The following is a 25,880-nucleotide window of genomic DNA, read 5'->3' on the forward strand; positions in this document are numbered from 1 at the left end:
TTTATCATACAATATTAAATTTATTTATTAATTAAATATTAAATTAGTAAAAATATTAAATTAATAAGAGAACTCTAAAGTATTGTGTGTTAATTTATAATATTTAATACAAAACGTGCAGATTTTTTTTTTTTTTACGGGTTCATGAACGCTTCTGTTTCAGATATAATATTTTTGATTTGATATGAATACGATTAGTTAGATTTAGATATATTTTATGAAATTTTTATAAATAATGTTTTTAATTAAATAATAAAATAAATATTAACTTATATAAAAAATAAATCAATAATATGATATAAATGATACAAAAATCTAATAACTTGTTTAGTAAATTTAAATTCTATTTTAGTAATATAATATAAAAATAAATAATATTTCTATAATGTTTTTCCATGTTAATTAATAAATTTTAAAATAAAAAAATTATTATAACTATAAAGCTGATAATTCTTAACAAAATTTTCTGTATAGAGATAACAATCAGAATTTCTGGAGGAGGAAAAAGAAGATAACTACTAGAAAAGTTCGCTAGTTTCAAATTTACCAGCAAAATTTCATCTATAAATCTGATGTATTTTGAAAGTGGAATCGGACTCGGATCTATTTGAATAACGAGATCCTACTTACCCGACCCGGATCAAGGCCCACCAAAACGAACTTATAAGGCGGTGGTGACTGCCTAAAAGTCACTTAATCCAACGGCTGGGATCCTTGATGGATGTGGGTTTATCATTTCTGATGGAGTTTACATCCACCGAATCCCGACCACATGGCAGATTTTGGCAGCGGTAGAATTTAACAACAAAGTTATATAAAGTCACGCCCCTGTTTTCACCACCGCTATATCATCACCCTCACTCTCACCTTTCCTGCTGCTGCTTCTTCCTCTTCTTCTTCTTCTTCTTCTACTGCGACTCTATAATTTAATCGCCGAGAAACAGTTGCCATCAACATCGGTCTCGTCTAAGAAGAAATTATGAAATAGAAGAAGATAACAGTTCCCTCTCTAAACAAAAAAGTAAGCCCTAGGTTTCCTTCAATTGAGTTTTCAGCTCTTCGATGGATTTTTCCGAGACTGATCATCGTCAATCATAATAAGATAAAAGGTCCATTAAAACTGAAGAGAGAAATGTTATTTGTATTTTCAATGTGATCATGATATCATTTCGCTTGTTTTCGTTATTTGTTTCCTCTATGCGTCTTACCTGCAAAGTTCTCGTGTGTGAGTGTCTCTGATTGGTCTAAAGCTTTTCCTAAGCGTTGAGGAATGGGATACTTTTGCGTATATTGGTGAATTTTTGTTAATCGGTCGGTTGATCTCGTAGTAACCCTAGCCTCTTTGCGGTGTATATGTATAAACGTATATCTTTTGGTCTCTTTTCCAGTGTTAAAGTTTTGGTTTCGGCTGAAATTCCGGAGTGTGTACTTTGAGGCACTGTCTCTGATGAGTGTGGAAGTTACGGATTTTGATAATTCACTAGAATGTCGGTTTTTTTGCTCCTCTTTTCCTCCTCTCCTTTTTATTCTTAGTCTGACTAGAAAAGCATGACTGTACAACAATTTCATTTGACTTAATCTTCATTTTACCTTCTGATGATAAATTTTGGTTTTCTTGCTTTCGATAACTAGAACTGTTTGTTTGTTTTTATCAAATCTATTGGTTGAGAAAACTTTTTTCTATGCTCTGTTTTATTGAATGGAAGGTCTTAACGAATTTCTCTGTTGAAAACTTAGGGTGACTGATTAATTAATGGGAAATCGAGGCCAAAAGCGTACAGATATGGGCGAGCTGCCGGCTGATAAGAGAGCTTGTAGTTCCTTGGAATTTAGACCGAGTTCATCTAATTCATCGGTTCAATCCCAAATCAATTCTACAAACTCCACAGCTGAAACTTGCGAAGCTGATATGGAAACCTCATCATCTGTTTCCGCCTCAACCCGGTCAGAGGAAGAGCCAGAGAAGGATTCGGCATTTGGGTCATGTGACTCTGATGATGAAGAGCCAAGACATAGAAGCCTTCGTGATTTTCAGAGGCGGAGGTCGTCTGGGGATCATGGAAAAGTGAAGAGTATTTTGTCAAGTTTGAGTGGAGAAACTGAAGTTTCTGGGCAGTTAGCTGCACTTTCAGAGTTATGTGAAGTGTTGTCATTCTGTACAGAGGATTCGCTCTCGAGTATGATGGCCGACTTGTTGTCTCCAGTTCTTGTAAAGCTAGCAAAGCAAGAGAATAATGCAGATGTGATGCTACTAGCCATTAGGGCTATAACTTATCTATGTGATGTATTTCCTCGATCATCAGCTTTCCTTGTTAGACATGATGCAGTTCCTACTCTTTGTCAAAGGTTAATGGCTATCGAATACCTAGATGTTGCAGAGCAGGTGTACTGTTAAATATGGTTAATTTTTCTTCCAATTGAGTGAGTAATTTATCATGCTGGCAAAGACCTTAATAGATGGTATATATTCATGTTATTGCTGCAGTGTTTACAAGCATTAGAGAAAATATCTAGGGAGCAACCATTAGCATGTTTACAGGCTGGTGCAATTAAGGCTGTTTTGAGTTTTGTTGATTTCTTCTCAACAAGTGTTCAGGTTAGTATATATGTGGTATACTCTCATGTTTTTTTCGACAGAGACGTGCTCGTACATTTTAGACATGTTTGAGTCTTTTTTCCTCCCCGGAAAAAGAACTCTTATTCTAGCTTCAAGCATTATGATACATTACAAGAATTTTATTTAATTATATTTCTCTCTTGCAATAGAGAGTTGCACTTTCCACTGTGGTGAACATATGCAAGAGGTTTCCTTCTGAATGCTCTTCCTGTTTCATGGAGGCTGTTCCAATATTTTGCAATCTACTCCAGTATGAGGATCGACAGGTGTGAATTTTGTGGAGTTATGCTTTCTATGAAATTTTCAGTAAAACCTTCTTTTCAGATGATCAATTAAGTTTCAAAACCTTGACTTTCTTTTTCCTCAATTTTTCAGCTGGTTGAAAGTGTAGTTACTTGCTTGATTAAAATAGTAGATCAAGTCAGCCAGTCATCAGAGATGCTGGATGAACTTTGCAGGCATGGGCTAATTCAGCAAACAACACATCTTATTAACTTGAATGGCCGAACTACAGTATCCCAGTTAATTTACAATGTGTGCTACTTTCTTGGAACCTTATTTATAAGGTTAGTGCTTCTATGTCTTACTGCCTTCAAGAGTGATAATCCCCTCTATGTTAATTTGGCAGGGTTTGATTGGATTACTTGCAAAACTCTCTTCTGGTTCAGTTTTAGCTTTCAGGATTCTTTATGATCTTAACATTAGCAACATTTTGAAAGATATATTGTCTGCTAATGACCTCTCACATGGGATGGCATCTACCCATATTATTGATGGACACATCAATCAGGTTTATATCTTCAGCACAAATTTCCTTTTTTCTTTGCAATGTTAATATGGAACCTATGTTGCTCAGCCTCTGTAATTTTAGTGCCATACTAGTGTCGAACACAAGATATTTGGGGATATGAGATTTGTTTCCGATACTTGATGTGCATGTCAAGTCACATGATGGTATAAAACTGGAGATTATATGTACATATATATATATATTAATGTCAATTAAATGATTAAGATTCCTAGTTTAGGACTTCAAAAAGAATATAAAAATGAAAAAACTGGGTACCAGATGTCTAAATTTTGGATCTTTTTGTGCAAGACACACTTAAACCACTTGTATTACTAATTCTGTATCAATATTTTCTTTTCATCTTCTTTAATATATGTTGTATTACTAATTCTGTGTCAACATTTTCTTTTCATCTTCTCTTATATTTGTTGTATTACTAATTTCGTATCAATATTTTCTTTTCATCTTCTTTTATATATGAATCTGTATCTTTCTTTTTTGGTTTGTGCTAAAGATTGTATTTTGTTGTATACATGAGATGGCCCTGGCCTCTTATAGGCTTATATGAGTTCTGTTATTTCCTATATCAAAAGAATTGAAGTAATTGTAACCAATTTTTGGACTCCTTCTAACCAACTCCCCATATCTGTTGCTATGAATATGTAAGTTAGGCACTTCGATCCATGCCCATACTGGATGCTTGCACTCAAGCCCAAGCAACATAGTACAGCACTAGTGAAATGATTTTGTTTCTTAAAGCAAGAAAACAAATAGAGGATGTTGGTACAAAACCATGTTTATGTAGACAGGGGAAGTCTCAAATAATAAATTTGTCCTCAATATTTGTTAGAATTTTTCAATTAGAAAAATATTTTCCGGAGTCTTACTTTTCATACAACTGAATAATGTTTCTTTTCTTTTTAAAATTTAAAGAGGTGGAAAGGTGTTGCAATACATATGGGAAATTCTTACTGAATGGGGAAGGACTTAGTTGTTATTGGATGATTGTGCTTATGCATGTGTAAGAAATGCTGTTTGGAGATTCTGTGTGCAGCCCCTGTAGTTGTTTATACAACTTAACTTGGAGAAAGAAAATAGGTCAAATGTTTTGTTCCAAAAAAAAAACCCTTGCATGGTTCTTGTATGTTTCAGGCAACACAGGTTTAGTGTGAGAATGAAAATCAATGGTTCCAATGATTCTGAACCTGAGGATGAAAACCTATGGTTTTAATTGATTCTTGACTTTGGTTTTTATATGGAAATATTGATAAGTTTATTAGCCACCAGCCTTGGATATCATTATAAGATTGGAAGTAACAATTCTGATGACAAATTCAACTAGATCATGCTATGGCCCTTCTACTTCAGGATCTTGTTATGGGATAAATTGCTATATTCTCGGTAAGGGAGAATCCAGGGATCTCCAAGAAAACTTTTTTGGACTTATTTTTTTTGCTTCCTCTTCATCCCTTGCAGACTCAGTTTTATACAGACCGAATAGTGACTGCTTAAGATGAAGGACTGCCTATTCATTAAGACAACAAACCTAGAGGGTGTTCGGACTACCTTACATTACATTAGATTATAAGCTCTTTGACAATGTACAAGCTGATACAGTTGTGTTAAAAATAGCTGTTGAAATACTTGGATAACACAAATTTATAAGCTGTATTAGTTTATTTACATGTTTGGTGAAGATAGTAATTTATAAACTGTTAGTCTATTAAAAATGACAGAAGGGACAAATTAATTATTTTTGATAAATGCAACATATAGAATGTAATTTTTGTTAAATATTCAACCGACTATACTTTAGTCAAATTAGTATAAAGTTAGAGTGAAATATTAATTTTTGAATTAATTGTTATTTTTTATTTTATGTTAATACTGAATTATGCGACCTGACTTAATATGTTAACAATATTTCAAAAAATACATATTATTTGACAAGGAAAAATTATAAAAATCAATTATTACTTATTTAATGTGCTCAGTTACAGTATGTTCAGCTGTAAATTTATCATCATGAATTTTTTTAAGTTCTTATATTTTTGTCTTTCTTAGAATGAAACAAAAATGTCCAGTCAACTATGTTCTTATCCCAAAGTTTTTTAAGGATATAGGCTATGATTTCTAAAACTGATAGAGGAGAATATAATGTTTTGTTTGGTCAATAAGAGAGTTATTTTTCAAAGGTTATAAGCTCTCTAAAATACAATTAAGGGGCTAAGAACTTTCTAAAAGCAGTATTCTCAGAGCTTATAGGTTCTTGGTTGTTTACCAAATGTGCACAAACATTAAAATGCTGTTAGAGTTATACTATAGCAAAACACCCTCTAAAGCAGATACATGATCTAATATAATAAAATATAAACATCCCAGCCCTTATTCTTCTTCATCTTCTGGTATAATTTGTCAACTGGCACAATACCAGGGCAAATAGCAGACAGTTCCATTTACAGTGGCCTTGGGGTGGTGGCACCTAACCCTGTGTAGTGTATGAGATTGGTCACTAAGCACAGTTGGTGTCTGTTACTTGGTGGGAAAGAAAATGATTCAGTTCTTGATCGTCAAGACATCTTTGCATTTGATTGCTATGGTCACAACTGATATCAAGTTATTGTGGCACTAATTAAATTTAATAATTGTTAAGGGAGGAAGCTGGCTTTTATTTCCATATTTTCTCTCTCAGGTACATGAAGTTCTGAAACTGCTAAATGAGCTTCTTCCTGTGAAAGCTGGAGATGAAGGTGCTCCGCTGAGGTTGGAGAAGGAATCCTTTTTAGCAAGTCACCCTGACCTTCTGCTAAAATTTGGAAAGGATATACTTCCTAGCTTGATCCAGGTTTGTTGTCTGGCTCTTTTATTTATTTTGCCTCAAAAAATTTTGTGATACGTGTTCATCATTCTTGCAGGTGGTTAATTCTGCTTCTAGTATGTATGTTTGCTATGGCTGCCTATCTGTGATTAACAAGTTAGTTTGCTTGAGCAAGTCTGACATGCTTGTTGAATTACTTAGGAGTGCCAACATATCAAGGTGAACAAGTTTTTTCTATCCTTGCAAATCTTAAAATTATTTTATTGAAGCTAATGCTTTGGTTTGATATAACATGGCAGCTTCCTGGCTGGGGTGTTTACTCGAAAGGACCATCATGTGCTTGTAGTAGCATTACATATCACTGAAGTGATCCTGCAGAAGCATTCTGATACTTTCTTGAACTCTTTCATCAAAGAAGGAGTCTTTTTTGCTATTAAAGCACTGAGGACACCAGGAAAATGTCCACAACTGAACTTCCCAGTATTTAGTGGCGTCCAACTTTCAGCTGACTCTGGGCAGAGGTCATCTACAAGGGAGGTTCTGAGATGCTTATGTTTTGCATTTGATACCAGTCAATTTCCTTCACCTTCACAGCCAGGAATTTGCAAGCTTGAAAAGGATTCTGTATGCGCACTTGCAAATCGTATTAGAACCACATACTTTGACCCTGACATGTTTGACTCAGAGAAAGGGCTGACTGATATCCTGCAAAATCTCAGAACTTTTTCTTCTGCTTTGCATGATCTCATGATTGTGTCCATTGATCATGATGCTAGTGGTCAACACGAAGAGAAGTTTTATTTTATATTACATCAGATTATGGAAAAGCTTAACGGGGAAGAGCCTGTTTCCACATTTGAATTTATTGAAAGTGGAATTATGAAATCATTAGTGAATTATTTGTCTGATGGTCTCTATCTGAGAGATGACGTCGAATTTCATGGTGGATGTAGCCATCCAAATGTTGTGGCAAAAAGATTTGAGGTGTTTGCAAGGCTGCTTTTGTCTTCTTCTGACTTCTCAAGCAATGGGTTGGCTTTAGCCTCATTGATACAGAAACTACATGGTGCACTATCTTCTTTGGAAAATTTCCCAGTTATTTTAAACCATACATACAAACAGAGAAATTCATTTGCTACTGTGCCAAATGGGCGTTGCACTATGTATCCATGTCTAAGAGTTCATTTTATTAGAGGGGAAGATGAGACAGACCTTAGTGATTACTCCAAGGATTTTGTGACAGTTGATCCTTTTTTGTCATTAGATGCCATTGAAGGATTCTTGTTTCCTAAAGTCAGCTTAGAAAGAACCGAATGTGTTGAACCATTGCCATCAAAGGCGAGTTCAAGCAAAGGTGAAAGTTCGGGTCTCATGGAGACTGACAGGGCAGCAACTGATATACCTGAGATGAAGATTGTTGTAGTAGGTTATGGACTTTAGCTAATTGCAGTTTGTATAAGAGTAGGATCTTAGTTTGTGTTTGCTGGTGCTTGATGATCTTCTGACCATTTTTATTATTATTCCAATTGGATTTGTGCAGGAAGATGATGCTAAGGTATCAGATCAAAGTTCTGAGCAAGCAGAAAATGTGAGACAATCAAATTCTGGAGATACATCCTTAGACGAACTGGTGAGTACACCTTTAAGCAGCTTGCAGATATAAGATTAAAGCCACAGGTGATACCAGTTTGGTTCAACTCTAGCTTGCTTTGTCCTTCAGTTTTAATCTTGATCTGTGTTGTGTATGGTTTCTGGTTTAAATGGATTTGATCAGATGTGCTTCATACTTGCAACCACCTTGTCACTGCCCAATCTTGTGTTTCTGATCTACCTCATAGCTGCTTCTTTCTTATCATTAGGCTGTTTGTTCTCCTTTCTAGCTTTTCTGCACTAAGATAGGCCTTTAATGGCTACTTTGCTATTTTCAGGATTCTACAAAGCAAGATACACATTTTTCTCATGATATAAATCACAATTTGAGAACCAAGCTGCCTGAAACATCTAGCAAGGACAATGCTTCCCCGAGACTGTTATTTTTCCTAGGTGGTCATCAACTGGATCGGTCTTTGACTCTTTTCCAAGCAATCCTCCAACAACAATTGAAATCAGAACATGAGATTTTTACTGGGGCCAAAGTTTGGAGTCAAGAATACACAATAACCTATAGAAGAGCTGTTGAACGTGCCGAGCCTGAAGCATCTCTGTGTTCAGGACGAAATTCTCTTGTGTCTGATGAAGTTGGGGTGTATCTGAAAGATATCCCATTATTTTTTCTGAGCATGTGTGTTTGTGGACTTGCCTCTGATCTAGATAAGTCCAGCCCTACGTATGATGTACTGTTTCTGCTCAAGGTTTTGGAAGGCATGAATAGATTTTCATTTCATCTGATGACTCTTGACAGAGTGCATGCTTTTGCCGAAGGAAGACTTGACAATTTGGATAATCTGAAGGTAGCAGTTTGTTCAGTGGCACAAAATGAGTTTGTGAGCAATAAGTTATCAGAGAAACTAGAACAGCAAATGCGGGATATCCTTGCTGTTTCTGTTGGTGGAATACCACCATGGTGTAATCAGTTAATGTCTTCTTGCCCTTTTTTATTTAGCTTTGAGGTTAAATGTAAATATTTCCACCTGGCAGCATTTGGTCCACGCCAATTTCAGTTTCACCCTCATAATAATTCAGGTGCCCTGAGTGAAGGGCTTGCAACAGTTGGAGTTTTACCTCGTAAAAAGTTTTTGGTATCACGGGATCGGGTTCTAGAGTCTGCTGCCCGAATGATGGACCAATATGCTCATCGCAAGGTACTTATTGAAGTGGAATATAATGAAGAAGTTGGTACTGGTCTTGGTCCAACCTTGGAATTCTACACCCTTGTTAGTAATGAGTTTCAGAAAGAAGGCCTAGGTATGTGGAGGGAGGATCATAGTTTCTTTACCGGTAGATTAAGTGAAGATTTAGGAGCGATTTCGTCTCCGTTCGAACTTTTTCCACGTCCATGGTCATCTGCATCAAATACATGTGACGGGACACAGTTCTTTGAAGTACTGAAAAAGTTTGTCCTTTTGGGACAAATTGTAGCAAAGGCTCTTCAAGATGGAAGGGTTTTGGATCTCCCCTTCTCCAAAGCCTTCTATAAGGTTATTCTTGGGCAGGTACTCTTCTGGTTTCTGAATTGTTGAGCAGTGTTATTATAATCTTATGATTCGACTTGATTCGATAATAGAACAATATGAGTTATATGGATAAATCCTAATATTTCCTGGCACTGCCAAAAAAAAAAAATCATCATATTTCCTGAATTGGAGGAGAATTGTGGAAATCATTATTGAAGTGTGTTGTTCGATTTAGTTTTTCCAATTAACTCTATTCTAACTAAAACCAAATTTAATTAAGTATTTTTTGGTAAGTTATTTTTATTTGCTTATGAGCTATAATATTCACACAAGTTATTTTGAAAAAAGTACTTTTTAGTTCTTTATAATACTAATATAAATTTCTATTAAGAATGATTTCATGTGTATTTAATTGAATATCATACTCCTATATACAAGTTTTTTAGGATGAAAGGAAAATAAACAATTAATTATGATTAATTATAGAAGGTGTAATTTATTCTTATACCCTTTAACCTAATTTACCGTCTTTTTAACATTCCTCCCCAAGCTGGAGATTAGATATTATTCATCCTAAACTTGCCAATAAAAGTTTGGAATTTTGGTTGCTTAAGTTTTTAGTTAACACATATGCTAGTTGAGAATTGGTAGACATGTATAGGGTACATATTAGTATATTGTTAAGTTTTTTCTTAATAAAATGTCTATCAATCTTGATGGGCTGCTTACGGTCTCTTGTTATCATAGTAAGGCGCATGGAATTTTCCCATTTGATTATAATGCCATTCAAAATTCTCTTTTCTATAATAGTTCACATATCTCTTGTGCTATTGCCCAAAATTTTAATTTTGCACTTGATCTTGTGAGTATAATTTGCTTATTACTTCTTTAGGTAACTAGATTACACCTAAGGAAGGTACAATAGCCTATAGTAAATCTTTTGTTTACAACTGACCCTGTATGATTTGCATTAAAATACGCTTCTGGAAGCAATTTATCATTCTTACTCAACATAATTCTTTTTCTTAGTGATATTTTTAGGTTTTGTAGTACTCTGTATGCTGTTTATAGGTCTATTTCTTTCAGATTGTGTATGAATTGACTTTTTAACACTGACTGCATAGACGATGTTTAATTTCGTGTGAAATAAATAGATCAATTTTTAAACTAATCTTGACATATTTTCTTAGTTACTGTCGATCTTTTTCTATTATTACTAATTTGTGATTAAGATTGGTAAGAGCGCTAATTGGTTTGTATGCTAACTTACCCATGTCTTTTAACAGGTCATGAATGTATTTTTGTTGGAAAATAAAATTCTAAATCTAGAGTGGATAGTATCAATTCCTAGAAAATATTTCAATTTGCTTAGTTCTTTGATTTCAAATTCTTTTGTCAAACACAATGTTAGTGTCAGTCATTCATTCTCATCATTTTTTGTTATGATAATGTCATCAATATATATTAGAAGAACTGTAACTACCCTTGTTTCTGACTATTTGATGACATTTTTACGCTAAATTGGCATAATTGCCAATAAAAGTACGTAGATAATGATGGCAAGATTTGTGTAGTGTTCATCTTGACATAGGTTCATATATCTCTTGGTAGTCTATCTCATATGTTTATGTATAGTCTTTTGCCACTAGTCTCGTTTTATATATCTTGATTGTTCGATCTATTTTATATTTGATTGTGAAGACCTATTTGTATTCTATCAGTTTCTTGGTTTTAGATAAATCCATCACTTTCTAAGTTTGGTTTTTTTCAACTGTCTATATTTCCATACTCGTAATATTTTTCTGTGTTTGATTGGATAATACTTTAGATACTGTATTAAAAATAGACTAATTATTTAAATTTGTGAGAAACTTTCTATGAGTTGATGAACACTTATCAAATGACACAAACTGTAAGATATGGTACAAATGGTGTTTAGTGCATTATCTTGTATCTTTGCAAAGTGTAATAGATATATTGTTATTAAATCATATAGTTTTTCGGGACTTACCTCAATTTTAGAATCAAGGTCGGATTCTTGGATTGGTTTTGGCTTAGTACTTGGTATCTTCCTTGTTGTATACACCTGAGAAAATCTAAGGTTTGATATGATCTCTTAATAAGATAGATTTTGTAGGTTTTCTTGTGGTGATGAGTTTTCTGGAGGGTTTTGAACGTTTTTTTATGGTGTGTTGAGATGTGTGGTAAAGATGATAGGTCAAAATTCGTTAAGAATTTCATATTCTTATCTTTCAATATAAGCTTCAACTGAAGGTAAGGTTGGATGAAGTAGGATTTTTATTTAACAAACGTGATGTTTACATACACATAATTTTTGAGGGCGGATGATAACATTTGTACCCTTTTTGAGAGGAGTACCTTACAAATACACATTTCAGAGCTTGAGATCAAATTTTCCTTTTTGGTAGAAATAAATATGAACAATGACAACACACTCGAATATTCGAGAGACTTGATGGTTTGTGATATTTACTCTTAGGTAATACTGTTGAAGTGTCTCGAGAGAACATTTGAAGTCAAGAACACTTGTGGATATGCGGTTAATAATGTAGGTGACAGTAAGAATGATTTCGCCTCAATATTATTTTGAGATCTTATTTTGGAATAGAAAAGCTTTGGTGGTGGTTAGCAGGTGGCTATTTTTGCATTTCGCTACTTTTTTGTGTTGTGAAATACGGATGCAAAATGATTTATGAAGAATTCATTTCTGATGGAAGAATGATGAAGATGTGTGATTGAATATTGCTTAAATTGAATTTTTTTATGAATGTTTCAAATTGGATTTTTATCATATTGCATAACTGGGGTATGAACATCAAATTCAATTTTGAGTAAGAATAGCCATGTGACTCTAGTGTAAGTATCAACAAATGATACAAACCATCGAGTTTTAGAAATATTAGATGTTTTAGTTGGTCTTAAATATCATTGTGAATTAATAAAAATAGAAACTTCTCTTATTATTGGTTAGAAATGTTTCATGCTTATGTTTTGCAAACTCACACATATTGTAGTATAAATTTTTATATTTTGAATTTTCAAACAATAAGGGAAACATGACCTCCAAAATAGAGAATGATGGGTGCCCAAGTTCCTTATTGTGGAGCTAAATCTTTCGAATGAGGTCGGTTGATAATAACAACTGAGAAGGATTTTTCAAGTGCATCCAAGTAGTGGAGTCATAATCTAGCTTCAACACATCCAATCTTCTTCTTCGAATTTGATTTTTGAAGTTAATGCAAAAAGTTAAAAGTTACTTTGCAGTTCAAGTCTTGTGAAAATTTGCTTACTGACATAATGTTAGTGCTCAATTTGCCGAAATGTATTGTATTTTTTAGGACAAAGGTAGAGCTGAGCTTAATGTTTCCCTTGCCAACAGTGGTATTTAGGGAACTATTTGCAATAGTAATCTTCTTGTTACTTAGATAGAGAACATATATCTAAATTTTTTTTGGACTATTAGACATATAATAGGTGGTTCCTCAATAGTTCATGAATTTTCAAATGGTTTATTGAGGCGTTTAAATTGTGTAAAAAAATAAAGTGTACTTGAATGTTTTATTACAATTGTACTCATAGACTTCTCAAGGTCCTCCAATCGAGTTTGTGCTCGTTCAATCTCAACCTTGAAAGTAGTGAGATTAGTAGGTGCTTTTTCTTCATGTTAGTTAGCTATATGAACTTGTTCCAAAATCTTCTGTTAGATATCTTTGTAATTTTTTCCTCTAATGTAATGGCCCGAAAATCCGTCGACTGTGTTTCTTATGTTTTTTTGTTGTTATTTGGCTATGAATAGGTGTAAGGAAGTAGCTTTAGATAAACGGAAAGAAAAACAGGAAAAATTGCCTATGAAAACCCTAGTTTTCGATTCTAGGGAGAAAATTGACCTCTTGGGAGAAAAGCATATCCTGATATCAAAATAATAGGAATTTAAGACCGAAATTTTGGGGAATGATAGTTCACATATTAGAAAAGAAAAGTGCAGAAGAGAAAAATTTTAGAGCATCATAGTTTGTATCAACTATATTTAAGGGGTATAAATGCTTTTGCATTTTTTTATATAGGTGAAAATTATATTATTTTATTTAAGATGAGTGTTTATGCTCTGGTTATGCCCAATAAAAGAGGGTGTGGACCGTGACAGGTGATATCAGAGCACGATTTTAAGATATTTCTTGAATACGAGGCTTAGGATTACGTGAGACTTGAATCTAGATGGAATAATGAAACGTGAACCTTAGGGTTAAGCAGAACTTAGATAGAAGAATGGAACATAGTGAAACCCTAAGTTTGAAATTTTTAATTATAGCAAATGTCAAGGACAAGAGAAGAACAAGCGCGACAGGATTTGAAGGATCGAAACGAGCAAAGCCTGGATAGACTTAAGTGCGTAGTTGAAGGCATGTCTACAGTCGTAAGCGAACACATAGTACATAGCAAAGCCAATAATGGTTACAATGACAATATCAGTAACACCCAGTTAGTGGAAAGGAACAACCAGAAACGTATTGAATGATTCAGGAGAATGAATCCACCCACATTTGCAGGAGGATCTTATTCAATGATAGTAGAGCAGTGGGTGATGTAAGTGGAGAAGTTGTTCGAAGTCCTCAGCCCTACCTCAAAACAAAAAGTGCGTTTGGCTACATTTCTATTACAAGGAGCTGCAGAACATTGGTGGTGATTGAAGAAAGGCTCCCTCAGGACTCTAATCCTTTTAGAAGCCTTCATAGCAGCATTTTTCGAGGAGTACTTCCCAACTTTGTTCAAGAACAAAAGGAGAGGGAATTCTTAGAGCTAAAGCAAGAAAACATGATGGTGGGTGATTATGTGGAGAGGTTTATTGAGCTGACCTGACTCGCACCACATCTGGTAACAAGTGATAGATGGAAGTTTCAGAGAGGCTTACACAAGGATATTTGGGACAAGATTTCAATTTTGAAAATCACTAATTATGAAGAGGTGTTGAAACGGTCGCAGATCGCTGAAGAGGCTATTGCCCCACATTTCACCATACCCCTTGAGCCAGGAGCTTTGTGCCCCACAATAAAATGAAGCTGTAAGATCAACAACAGACATACAAGAATTAGAAGATAGGCCCCACAACCGCTGCAAAGGCTCTAGCTCAAGAGAGGAGTTGGCCATATACTCAGTGCGGCTGGTACCACGGTGCCAAGCTCTTCTATAGGCCGAGCAAAGGCTATTATAAGTGTGGGAGTATTCAACACTTGCACAAAAACTATCCCATTTACAAGGAAGAGTGGAACAAGCCTAGGATCCTGGGACGAGTCTATGTCATTACTAAGAGGGATGTTGAGGCGTTGCAGGATGTTATCCAAGGAATAATTACTATCTCCACACTTTTAGACCTTGGCTCTACCCATTATCTTGCATCCTATGAGTGCTAAATAGTTGAATGTTGAAAAGACATGATTGAATTATTTGTTTGTAATTTTTACATCTATTAATAAGAATTTGACTACTAGTTTAGTGTGTCGAGCATGCATTGTGGAAATAGCTGATAGAGTTACTAATAGAACTTGTTTTATTAAACATGCTGATTTTGATGTGATATTGAGAGTGGACTGGTTAGGGGTATATCATGGCCAACGTAGATTGTCATGAGAAGGTGGTAACTTTCAACATTCCCAATAACGTTGTCTTCAAGTTTAGAGGTGTTAGAGAATGACAACGACCATGTTTAATATCCTGCATCCAAGCTCACCATTTACTTGAGAAAAGGTGTGAAGGGTGTCTTGCATATGTGGCAGAAAACAAAGGAAGAGACCTACAACAAATACCTGTGGTAAAGGACTTCCCCAATGTGTTTCCAAAGGATTTTCTTGGGCTACCTCCAGACTTCGAGATTGACTTCTCTATTGAGTTGATCCCTGGAACAAGCTCACCATTTACTTGAGAAAAGGTGTGAAGGGTGTCTTGCATATGTGGCAGAAAACAAAGGAAGAGACCTACAACAAATACCTGTGGTAAAGGACTTCCCCAATGTGTTTCCAAAGGATTTTCTTGGGCTACCTCCAGACTTCGAGATTGACTTCTCTATTGAGTTGATCCCTGGAACAAGCTCACCATTTACTTGAGAAAAGGTGTGAAGGGTGTCTTGCATATGTGGCAGAAAACAAAGGAAGAGACCTACAACAAATACCTGTGGTAAAGGACTTCCCCAATGTGTTTCCAAAGGATTTTCTTGGGCTACCTCCAGACTTCGAGATTGACTTCTCTATTGAGTTGATCCCTGGAACAAGCTCACCATTTACTTGAGAAAAGGTGTGAAGGGTGTCTTGCATATGTGGCAGAAAACAAAGGAAGAGACCTACAACAAATACCTGTGGTAAAGGACTTCCCCAATGTGTTTCCAAAGGATTTTCTTGGGCTACCTCCAGACTTCGAGATTGACTTCTCTATTGAGTTGATCCCTGGAACAAGCTCACCATTTACTTGAGAAAAGGTGTGAAGGGTGTCTTGCATATGTGGCAGAAAACAAAGGAAGAGACCTACAACAAATACCTGTGGTAAAGGACTTCCCCAATGTGTTTCCAAAGGATTTTCTTGGGCTACCTCCAGACTTCGAGATTGACTTCTCTATTGAGTTGATCCCTGGAACAAGCTCACCATTTACTTGAGAAAAGGTGTGAAGGGTGTCTTGCATATGTGGCAGAAAACAAAGGAAGAGACCTACAACAAATACCTGTGGTAAAGGACTTCCCCAATGTGTTTCCAAAGGATTTTCTTGGGCTACCTCCAGACTTCGAGATTGACTTCTCTATTGAGTTGATCCCTGGAACAAGCCCAATCTTGAAAATTCCTTACAGGATGGCAAAATTCACATTAGAGGAATTAAAGAAGCAATTGCAAGAACTATTGAACAAAGGTTTCATCGTACTCAGTGTGTCACGATTAGGAGCTCCCATGTTAGTTGTAAAGAAGAAAGATCCATGAGGCTTTGTATTGAATACAGGCAATTGAACAAAGTAATTGTAAAGAATAAGTATTCGTTGTCACGTATTGATGAATTGTTTGACCAACTGCAGGGAGTTCAAGTATTCTTTAAGATTGATCTACACTTTAGGTACCATCAGTTAAAGATTAAAAAAAAAAAAATCCTAAGATTGCATTTAGAACTAGGTATGACCACTATGAGTTTCTAGTTACACATTTTGGATTAACAAATGCCTATACAGTCTTTACGGATTTAATGAATAGAGTTTTTTAGCCATTTTTGGATAAATTCATCATCATCTTCATCAATGATATATTGACATATTCTAGGAGTGAGTTGGAACATGCATAACACTTAGCTATAGTTCTGGAGACACTCAAGGAGAAGTAACTATATGCCAAGTTCAAGAAGTGCAAGTTTTGACTAAAGGAAGTTACTTTTCTTGAACATATAGTTTATAAGGATGAGATATCAGTAGATCCAGTTAAAATGGAAACTGTAGTAGATTGGAAGAGGCCAACCACTGTTACTGAAGTCAAGAGTTTTCTTGGATTACTTGGATATTAAAGTAGATTTATTGAAGGATTTTGAAAATTGTCACTTATTTAATTCAGTTCACTAAAAAGGATGTGAAGTTTGAATAGAACAAGAAGTGCAATAAGAGTTTCCAAGAGTTGAAGAAACCGTTGACAATAGTTCCAGTACTGACCATTTCAGAAGGTCTTGGCGGATTTTTAATCTACAGTGATACCTCAAGAGTTGGGATGCGTGCTAATGCAAGATCAGTTCATGGAAAGGGGAGATTGAGTTCTCTATTGAGCTGATCCTTGAAATGAGCCTTGTCTCGAAGACTCCTTATAGGATGGTGAAAGCTGAATTAGATGAACTATTGGACAAATGTTTCATTAGATCCAATGTGTCACCCTTTAACCTGTTGGTAGGTGAGACACTTGGAAACAAACTCAGTTATGTTCTTCTTCATTCCATTCCACCAATATCCCTTCTTCAAGTTATGATACACCTTGGTGCTCCTTGGGTGTATTGCATGCTTAGAGTAATGCGCTTCTCCAATATTTCCCTCTTTACATTATCATCTTTAGGAACACAAATCCTATCTTGGAATCTTAGTAATCCATTGTCCAAGATCCTGAATTTTGGTTCAACTCCATTGTGTACATCTTCCAAGATCTTTATGTTGTGCCTCTCTGATATGCTGAATGAAAGTTGGTTGGATCCTCATATTACGTAAATATCCTCCTGATTTCTGTTGTTGCACTTCCAAGTTTAGTCATTGCGCATCTTTCAGAAATCTCCGTTCTGAAGGCATTATATGGGCAAGGGTTCAGGAGCTCTCCTACTTAATGCATTTGCAATTAGATTACCCTTCTATGATATAGAATTTTGCAATCATAATCCTTTAGCAAATCTATCCATTTTCTCTGACGTATGTTGAGCTTTTTCTATGAGATAGATATTTAAACTCTTGTAATTTGTATAAATCTTAAAGCTCTCTCCATTTAAATAATGATGGTAGACTTTAAAGTAAGGGCTATAACAGCATAAATATCACAACTTCAAGTATGAGTAGGATAGTTCTGCTCATGATTTTTCAATTGTCTAGAACCATAAGTTATTAGTTTTCCATGTTGCATTAATGTGCATTCCAACCCTTGTTTGGAGGCACCATTGTAGATTGAAAATCCACTAGTACCTTCTGGGATGGTCAGTATCGGGGTTGTTGTCAACTGCTTCTTTAACTCTTGAATACTCTTTTGTACTTTTCGTTTCATTCAAACTTTTGTTAAAATTGAGGTTCCGGTGAATTGCATGTCAAAGTCGGTCCTGACAACTTGGTACTAGAGCATATCAAATTTGACGAAAGTTTTGCAAGTTTCGCGATGATAATGAAAAATAAGGGTAAAGACACAATGTTCGAATTTCAATAAAATGGCCACTATGGAGGAAAAAATGCGTGAGGTGGACAAAAAACTTTTGGATTTTAGGTATGAAATATATGAACCTCAGTTGCTAACCCGAACTATTATTTTATTTTATTTTATTTTTTAAAATAAAAAGTATGACAAACTCGAACCATTATAGACTCGACATTGACTATGTTCGTCTAGCAATTAGAAAGACTCGCTGAAATCTTGCAAAGTAGCGTGTAGATTGGTGAAATAGTTGTTTGAGTAAGTCCGTCTGTTACTGTTTTAAATATTAATAGAGGATTATTATGGAACCCTAGAACTAAAAAAATTGTGGCTGATAGTTCGGATTAGAGGAGCAACCAAACAAGAATTTGTTCTTTGAAAATTGAAATTTTTGTCTATGATGGAAAAAATCATAGAACATGGATCAGAAGATGCAATAAATATTTTCATATTTTCAACATTCTAGAAGACAGGAAAGTGGAAATAATGTCGATGTATCTTGGAGATAATATAGAAATATGGCTCAATGGGTTAGCAGATGACTCTAATATGTTTGGAAGTATTTGTAGTGGGATTGTGTGAAAGGTTTAGAGTATTAGCAGAAGTGACATTGTGGAGAGCTTAATAAGTTGATCCAAGAAAACACCGTTATCTAATATTAAGAAAATTTTGAAGAAATGAGATCCCAGTTATTAACAGAGAATCTTAATATCTCTGAAAAATATCTTATCTCCAGTTTTATAAGTGGCCTGAAGGAGGTACATAGACTGATGTTGAGGATGCACAAGCCGCACACTTTGAAATAAGCAGTTGAGTTAGTTCTATGGCAAGAACAAGTAATAGATGTTATCAACCGTCACAATAAGATGAATTCTACAACTTCTTCTAAAGGAAGTGTTCTCATTTCTGTAAATTACTTCAAAATTCAAGAAGCAACATTTTTGATGGGTTCAAATCATATAGGAGAAATAATCTTTGCTATAGATGCAGGGAAAAATAATCTTCAACGCATCTGTGTAAAGAAAAAATAGTCTTGGCAGTGGGGACATGTGAGGAAGAAAAAGGAGAAAGTGACGAGAATCAACATTCGGATGGCGAACAGAGGGATATTGCAAAAGATCTATAAGGATTTCTTCAATAGCACAGTAAAATGTTATATATGTAATAATATCTATATATATAATTATAATAAAAGTAATAATATTTTTTGGACACCAAATGTAGGGAAGTTGAATCTCAACCTTGAGGGCAAGGTTAATTCTCAAGGTGAGGGATTTGTTAAGAACCGGATGCATACACCCGAAAATGAGCAAGGAAGCACTGGAACTGAGGGAGGAAGAAGAAATGTGCACAGTGAAAAAAGTGAAACCAACTGCAGGAAATAAAAAAAAAAAATCGAGTTTGGCTAAACCAAACCATTCTGAACTATTTTTCTTCATTGTGTAACTAGCCGCCTGTTTGTCTTCTTCCTCCTGCCGACACAACCTTTCCTCTTCCTCTCTCCATGCGATGCTACCAATAGGAAACAACTTTTTTGAATGGTGGCTTCTAGTTTTGTAGTGATGATTGATTCATGTATTTTAAGGGTAGATTGTAAATAAAAGAAATCATGTAATTTTTGTGGAAATGAATCTCAAATAAATCTTTAAGAAGTACATAATTCAATGAATTGATACACATCAAGCTCTTTGTCAGTTTTACAGGACAAAGAACTTGCCCACGTGTGCGGATGGTATTGAGTTTTGATTCCTCAATCTCCAACTGTCTTTCTAAAAGAGTCTTTGTCAAACCCCAGGCTCACAAGCTCTCAGGTCACCCCCGAGGTTCCACAAGTCACCCACCAAGAAGTTTCCACTTCCAGTCTATCACAATATGAAAAGGTAGCTGGCGACATTCGTACATCTTTTCTCTATCCTAATCTTTCTCTCTCCTCTGCTATCTTTCTCTATTTCTCTCTTTTTCTTTCTCTAACAGTCCCCCTCTTCCTAAACACGATTTCTCTCTCACTCCTCTCTCTCGGTAGCATCTCTCTTTCTCTCTCAATCTCTTCTTCTCTCTTTTCCAATTTCTTCTTTCTCTCTCACTGAACTCTCCTTTTCTCTCTCTTCTAGATCTCTCCTTCCTTCTCTAATTTTCTTTTCTCCCCCATCTATTTCTTTATTTCTAGAATCTCCCCCTCTTCTTTCTCTAAATTTCTTTTCTTCCCGGTCTATTTCTTTATTTCTAAACTCTCCCCCATAATCGTACTTCTATCTATCCTTATTTCTCCATAAATACAGTAAATTAATTTGTTTTGCTAAAATTAAGGTTCTAATGAATTACATGTCTAAGTCGGTCTTGATAGATTTCTAGAGTTATTTCGTGTAGGTTTCTAGATTCATTTCATGGTCATGGAATTCTTTTCATCCTAGACATCAAATGTAGGGTCTCCAGGTTTTAGTCTAATACTCAAAAGATGGCTGAGCTGCCCTTTTGTTTTTAGGATGGTCTGAATTAATTGAGAGCAGTTCAGATAGTCTTTCCTAGAAACCAATAGGCAGCCTGAATTAGTTGAAATTCGCTGGTAGAATTTTCTATGTGGAAATATGCTCTAGTATTTTGGGGTGTTAACTTGCATCATCTTTTAAGAATTTTATGGTAGTTACTGTCGGGAAAAAAATTATTAGAAGGATTTTATTTGGAACACGTGGCTGCATGAGGAGGGAATTTCAAGTGGCGGAAATGGAGGCTAGAGCAGCGATAAAATATATTAGTGACTGACAAAACAGATAGCGGCTGGCTGGCGTAGCGACAAAACAGATCAGTGGCTGGTATAGGGACGCACACGTGCTAAACAAAGGTCTGTCTGTGCCGAGAAATTTTCACAATTTAGGGTTCTCACAGTTTCTCTGGCCTCTGCACAGAGGTCCAGTGGGGTGTTACGGCCAGGGCTCTGTGACTGCAGGAGGCGGCAGCTGAGGACAACCTGAACTGAGCAAGACGGATAGAGGCGTCATGTCTGTGTTTGGTCGCAACAGAGAAGTTTAGGACTAATGGTGTTTGGTCACAGAGGGTCGTGACAGATGGCATCACGTCTATGTTTGGTTGCGAGCGGCCATCTGATTCTGGTTACGGCAGATGACGTTGTGTTTGTGTCTGGTCGCAACACAGTAGAAGGATTCTGGTGACAGAGATGAGGCGCGAGGCTATAGTAGAGCAGGGTTCTGGTGTCGGAGATGAAGGTCATTTGGCTGCTTCTAGTGGTCAGCGGTGGCTGGCGGCTAATCTTTAATGGTCAATATGAAGGCAGATCTAACCTTTTTTAGGATTTATTTATTTCGGCAATGAAGGCCAAATAGGATTTATAATATAAGTTAGGGATCTAGGCTCTGATACTATATTAAGAATTATTTGATATATATTCTATTGAATATTATAGTTTTATATATACATGTTTTATCTTTATATTCTTTAATCTAATATACCATCTCTGTAACAATTTTTTGAAATATTTTATTTTTAAATATTTTATTTAAAAAATGTATATACATTACAGTAAAATTTAAATAATAAGTACGTTTATATAGTTCAACTCTGTCTGTGATTCTCTATTAAGAAAATTGATTTTTTAATTTGCAGTTCAAATATGGATTCAACAACTATGGTGCTGAAGGGGTTTTCCCTTTATTCTTTCTATTTTATAATTTGCCGCAGGCAATCACAGCTATTATTGGGTTTGTCTTGTAGGAACTCACTTTGTATGACATCCAGTCATTTGACCCTGGGCTTGGTAGGACACTTCTGGAGTTTCAGGCACTTGTTGATAGGAAAAAGTTCTTGGAATTAACATGTGGAGAAAGTTCAACATTTAACTTTGATTCCTGCTTTCGGAGTACCGGAATTGAGGACCTTTGTCTTGACTTCACACTTCCTGGGTATCCTGATTATGTTCTTGCATCTGGACCAGATCATAACATGGTAAAATTCTTCATGTAGTATTGATATTCCTAATTCCCTGTTACGACTGAGATATGTTATGGCACCCAAATTTTATCCATCATGTCTCCCTAATTTTGCTGATTTATGTTTATATCCCTAGGTAAATTTAAATAATTTGGAGGATTAGATTAAAGTTCTCCATGTAGTATTGATATTCCTAATTCCCTATTACGGCTGAGATATGTTATGGCACCCAAATTTTATCCATTATGTCTTCCTAATTTTACTGATTTATGTTTATTTCCCTAGGTAAATTTAAATAATTTGGAGGGTTATATTGAAGTTGTTGTGGATGCTACAGTACATACTGGGATTAACAAACAAGTGGAAGCTTTCAAATCTGGATTTAATCAGGTATGTGTTAACTATGGACTACTTCATGATGAAACTAAGTGTAATAAATGACTTTGAATTTTTAATATTTTTCTTGAGGAAACCTTCATCCTTGAAGAAGTAAAATAATAACTTAGCATCATTATCGTAACAGTACAAAATGGGCAAAAGTTGTAGGAACTCAGAAAACGAGGGTTTTGGTCTTTCTGTAGCATCATCATATATAATGAGACCTACCTCTTTATTTCATAATAAAAATAATAATAAATAAATAAATAAGAAAACCTACCTCATTGAGTTCCCACTTCCATTTCAAAAGAAGCCTCATTTGTTTCTTATTATGTTTCAAGGTTGGTCATGTCTGGAGCAGGAATAGTTTTCTCTCGGTCCTTGCATTATTAGAGTTTTTATTTTTAAGTCCTCATTCTCATCCAGTTAGTTTATTAGAATAGTCTGTAGATTTTATCTCCATGATCTCATGTTTTCTTTTCTTCTGATTTTTCAGGTTTTCCCGATAAGATGCCTTCAGATTTTCAATGAAGACGAACTGGAGCATTTACTCTGTGGGGAGCGTGCTTTATGGACTGTATGCATAACCATTTCTTTGGATCTTTTTAGTACTAGCATTACTACTCCGTAGTAACATTATAGTGTGTTCTCTATGCAGCTCAATGAGGTTTTGGATCATATTAAGTTTGATCATGGATATACAGCTAGTAGTCCACCCATTCTCAATGTTGGTTTACTCATATCTTCTCTTTGCTTTTTTTTTTTTTCTCCCCTTTTTCTGTAAGCAAGGTGAACAAAACAATTATTTTTTACTTCTCACGGTCCTAAAGTAGATCAATTGGATTACTTTTGAATTTCAGTTGCTGGAAATTATACAAGAGTTTGACTACAAACAACTGCGAGCATTCCTGCAGTTTGTGACAGGAGCCCCTCGGCTTCCTCCAGGAGGCTTGGCATCTCTTAATCCAAAGCTGACAATTGTTCGAAAGGTCTGTACGGCCAAGTTCTTATTTATTTAGGTTGTCTCCTTTTGTGTATGGAACTTGCTGGTTTTTTACCATTTGCTGAACTAGTTTTTGGCCGGTTTATATTCTACACAGGTTTGCAGCAATTCTGCAGATGCAGACCTACCAAGTGTGATGACATGTGCAAATTACTTGAAGCTGCCACCTTATTCTTCAAAGGTGATGCTTCCTGCTTCCCTAGCATTGTAGATTTTTCATTGGAAAAACAATGATTTTAAGTTTGGAACTTGTAATATTATTTTACAGGAGAAGATGAAAGAGAAGCTCCTGTATGCCATAACAGAAGGACAAGGCTCCTTCCATCTTTCATAACGTTGACCTTGGTACATAAAAGTTGATATCAGTTTGTAAATTCGTAGAACAGATTGTGGTGGGTGTAAAATAAAAGAATGGATTGTGATAATGACATTTAATGGCTTGGATTTGGGGGGGAACAAGAGGAAGCTCCTCTCGTTGCTGACTATATGATTTGTTGGGCTTGTAAATAAAATGAGGCAAGCAATGGTGATGTTTGGGAAAGTGTGCAGGGAAAGACAAGGAATGCCGATGGGGACTTACCGGGGGTCTCCTGTTCGTTGTACATGCTGTGTATATAGCTCTTCATTCAGTTAATTACAGTTCTTTAATTACAATTCAAAATTATATTTTTAATAACCGGAAACCAGTTGATTGTTTGATTTAGTCCTTTGCTGCTTTCGTTCTCGTTTGTTTCATCTTCTGTGGTGTGATCCTACGCCATACATGTTATTAGTATCCCTTTTGATTTCTGTTTCTTTTGTCATTCATTGATTTCCAGTGCCAGAATCTTAGGTTTAAGGTCATGGCATCGATCCTTTACAGTCTTCCACGGCAATAGGAGAAATAAGAGGATCTGAAGTATGTTCTACCATGGTTAATTTTTATTATTATTGCGGTATCCAATGAAACTTTATAGGAAGTAATTTTTATTATTATTTAGTTGAATTTGTAAACGAATATTAAATAATTTTGTTTATTTATTTCAAACATAGATACTAACGAATTCTGCATTTCAACAAAACTGAATTTGTAATTCATCATATGTCATATATAATTAAATAGAAAAGTTTTAAAAAAGTGAACTTCCTAGAAATTTAAGATATAGCACTGCCGATTGAAAAAATTGCATGTGATTATATGTTGTGTTTGATTGATTTTTTTGATGGGTAATTAATGTACGGTAAGATTTGATAATTACACAAGATGATAATTATCAAGTTATATTATATTTAGAAAGATTGTGTACAATAGTCCAAATGCCTCTCAGAAATTCTGAGCATATAACTCAATAATAATAAAATAAATAATACTAAAATTTATCATTTACTAGAAACAATTAAAGTTTGAAGGTTACATTACTTGTACGTTTACTTAAAATGCCTAATAGGAGTTATGAGAATGCCTTTAAAACTTATACAGAAAAAACATAAAAGAAAATAAATATGGTTAACATCTACTTGAAACTAACGAAGCGGAAGAGATAATCTTTTAACTAATCTCTTATTGTTCAAGATCTGAGTTTTCGTCGTCCTGATATGAAATAGTTAATAAGAAAGAGGTGAGTTACATTAACTCAGTAAGAGTATCAATGTTTTATCACTGATACAAAAAATCAAAAGGTTATAAGAAAACATAAAACAACCAATGGAACTCATTCTTAATAAAACTTGAATGTTAATGCATTCATTATTCGTTTAACTGAAAACGTTATCATTTTTTCGACTAATTTGTAACTTTCAAATATCATTCATTAAAATCAAAATCATAATAACAATATAATAGTATACATATCAAAAGACATATAATAATTGATCATTCGCTATTTCTCAAAATCGGATTTCTTACCATATTCATCTTTACTCTATCATTTTACCTTTTTTTACTGATGTCACTCGGAGTTCATAGGGATTCCCACTACACATGGACACAAATATTTTCTTTGTAATCAAATGATCGTTCCCATACCCCGTTCGATAATGAGTGTCACAATGCACAACTGCCTCACTACCATTTCAGTATGAGCATAATTAAAACCAATTCTCAACCCCGTCCGACATGAGACTTTCCAGCCCCATAAGATTGAGGATAATGTTCACGGTAAGGTTCACCCTATGCACCAAGTCCGTACACTCTTTTCAATGATACTCGATAAACCCTTTTATTCAATACCATTAATTCACACATATTATTTCTTTTATTCACTATTTAGTCTGACACGTATATCCGCGTTCCAAGCAACACAAGAGTACGAAGTTCATATTTCAGAGTA

General features: G+C 35.1%; 1 protein-coding gene across 2 annotated transcripts; it reads left to right on the plus strand.

Moving 5' to 3' along the window:
- The first annotated feature begins 828 nt into the window (after positions 1–828).
- On the plus strand, positions 829–24,274 carry UPL4 (ubiquitin-protein ligase 4). Of its 2 annotated transcripts, XM_088210432.1 has the most exons (18): positions 830–1,021; positions 1,738–2,383; positions 2,486–2,596; positions 2,767–2,883; positions 2,993–3,151; positions 3,246–3,407; positions 6,100–6,252; positions 6,323–6,444; positions 6,525–7,647; positions 7,766–7,855; positions 8,154–9,377; positions 21,975–22,205; positions 22,476–22,580; positions 23,065–23,145; positions 23,227–23,295; positions 23,429–23,557; positions 23,669–23,752; positions 23,840–24,274. In XM_088210432.1, the coding sequence occupies exons 2-18, from the start codon at positions 1,754–1,756 to the stop codon at positions 23,903–23,905; spliced, it is 4,656 nt and encodes a 1,551-aa protein (XP_088066558.1). In that variant the 5' UTR covers positions 830–1,021; positions 1,738–1,753; the 3' UTR covers positions 23,906–24,274. The 2 variants fall into 2 exon arrangements, with proteins under 2 accessions (XP_088066559.1, XP_088066558.1); XM_088210433.1 differs by lacking the exons at positions 22,476–22,580; positions 23,065–23,145; positions 23,227–23,295; ... (1 more) ...; positions 23,669–23,752; positions 23,840–24,274 and adding an exon at positions 22,327–22,370 and having other exon boundaries at positions 829–1,021.
- Positions 24,275–25,880: the final 1,606 nt, after the last annotated feature.

This window comes from Carica papaya, chromosome 8 (assembly GCF_054855325.1).
Source record: "Carica papaya isolate Zhongbai chromosome 8, ASM5485532v1, whole genome shotgun sequence".
NCBI classification, from domain to species: domain Eukaryota; kingdom Viridiplantae; phylum Streptophyta; class Magnoliopsida; order Brassicales; family Caricaceae; genus Carica; species Carica papaya.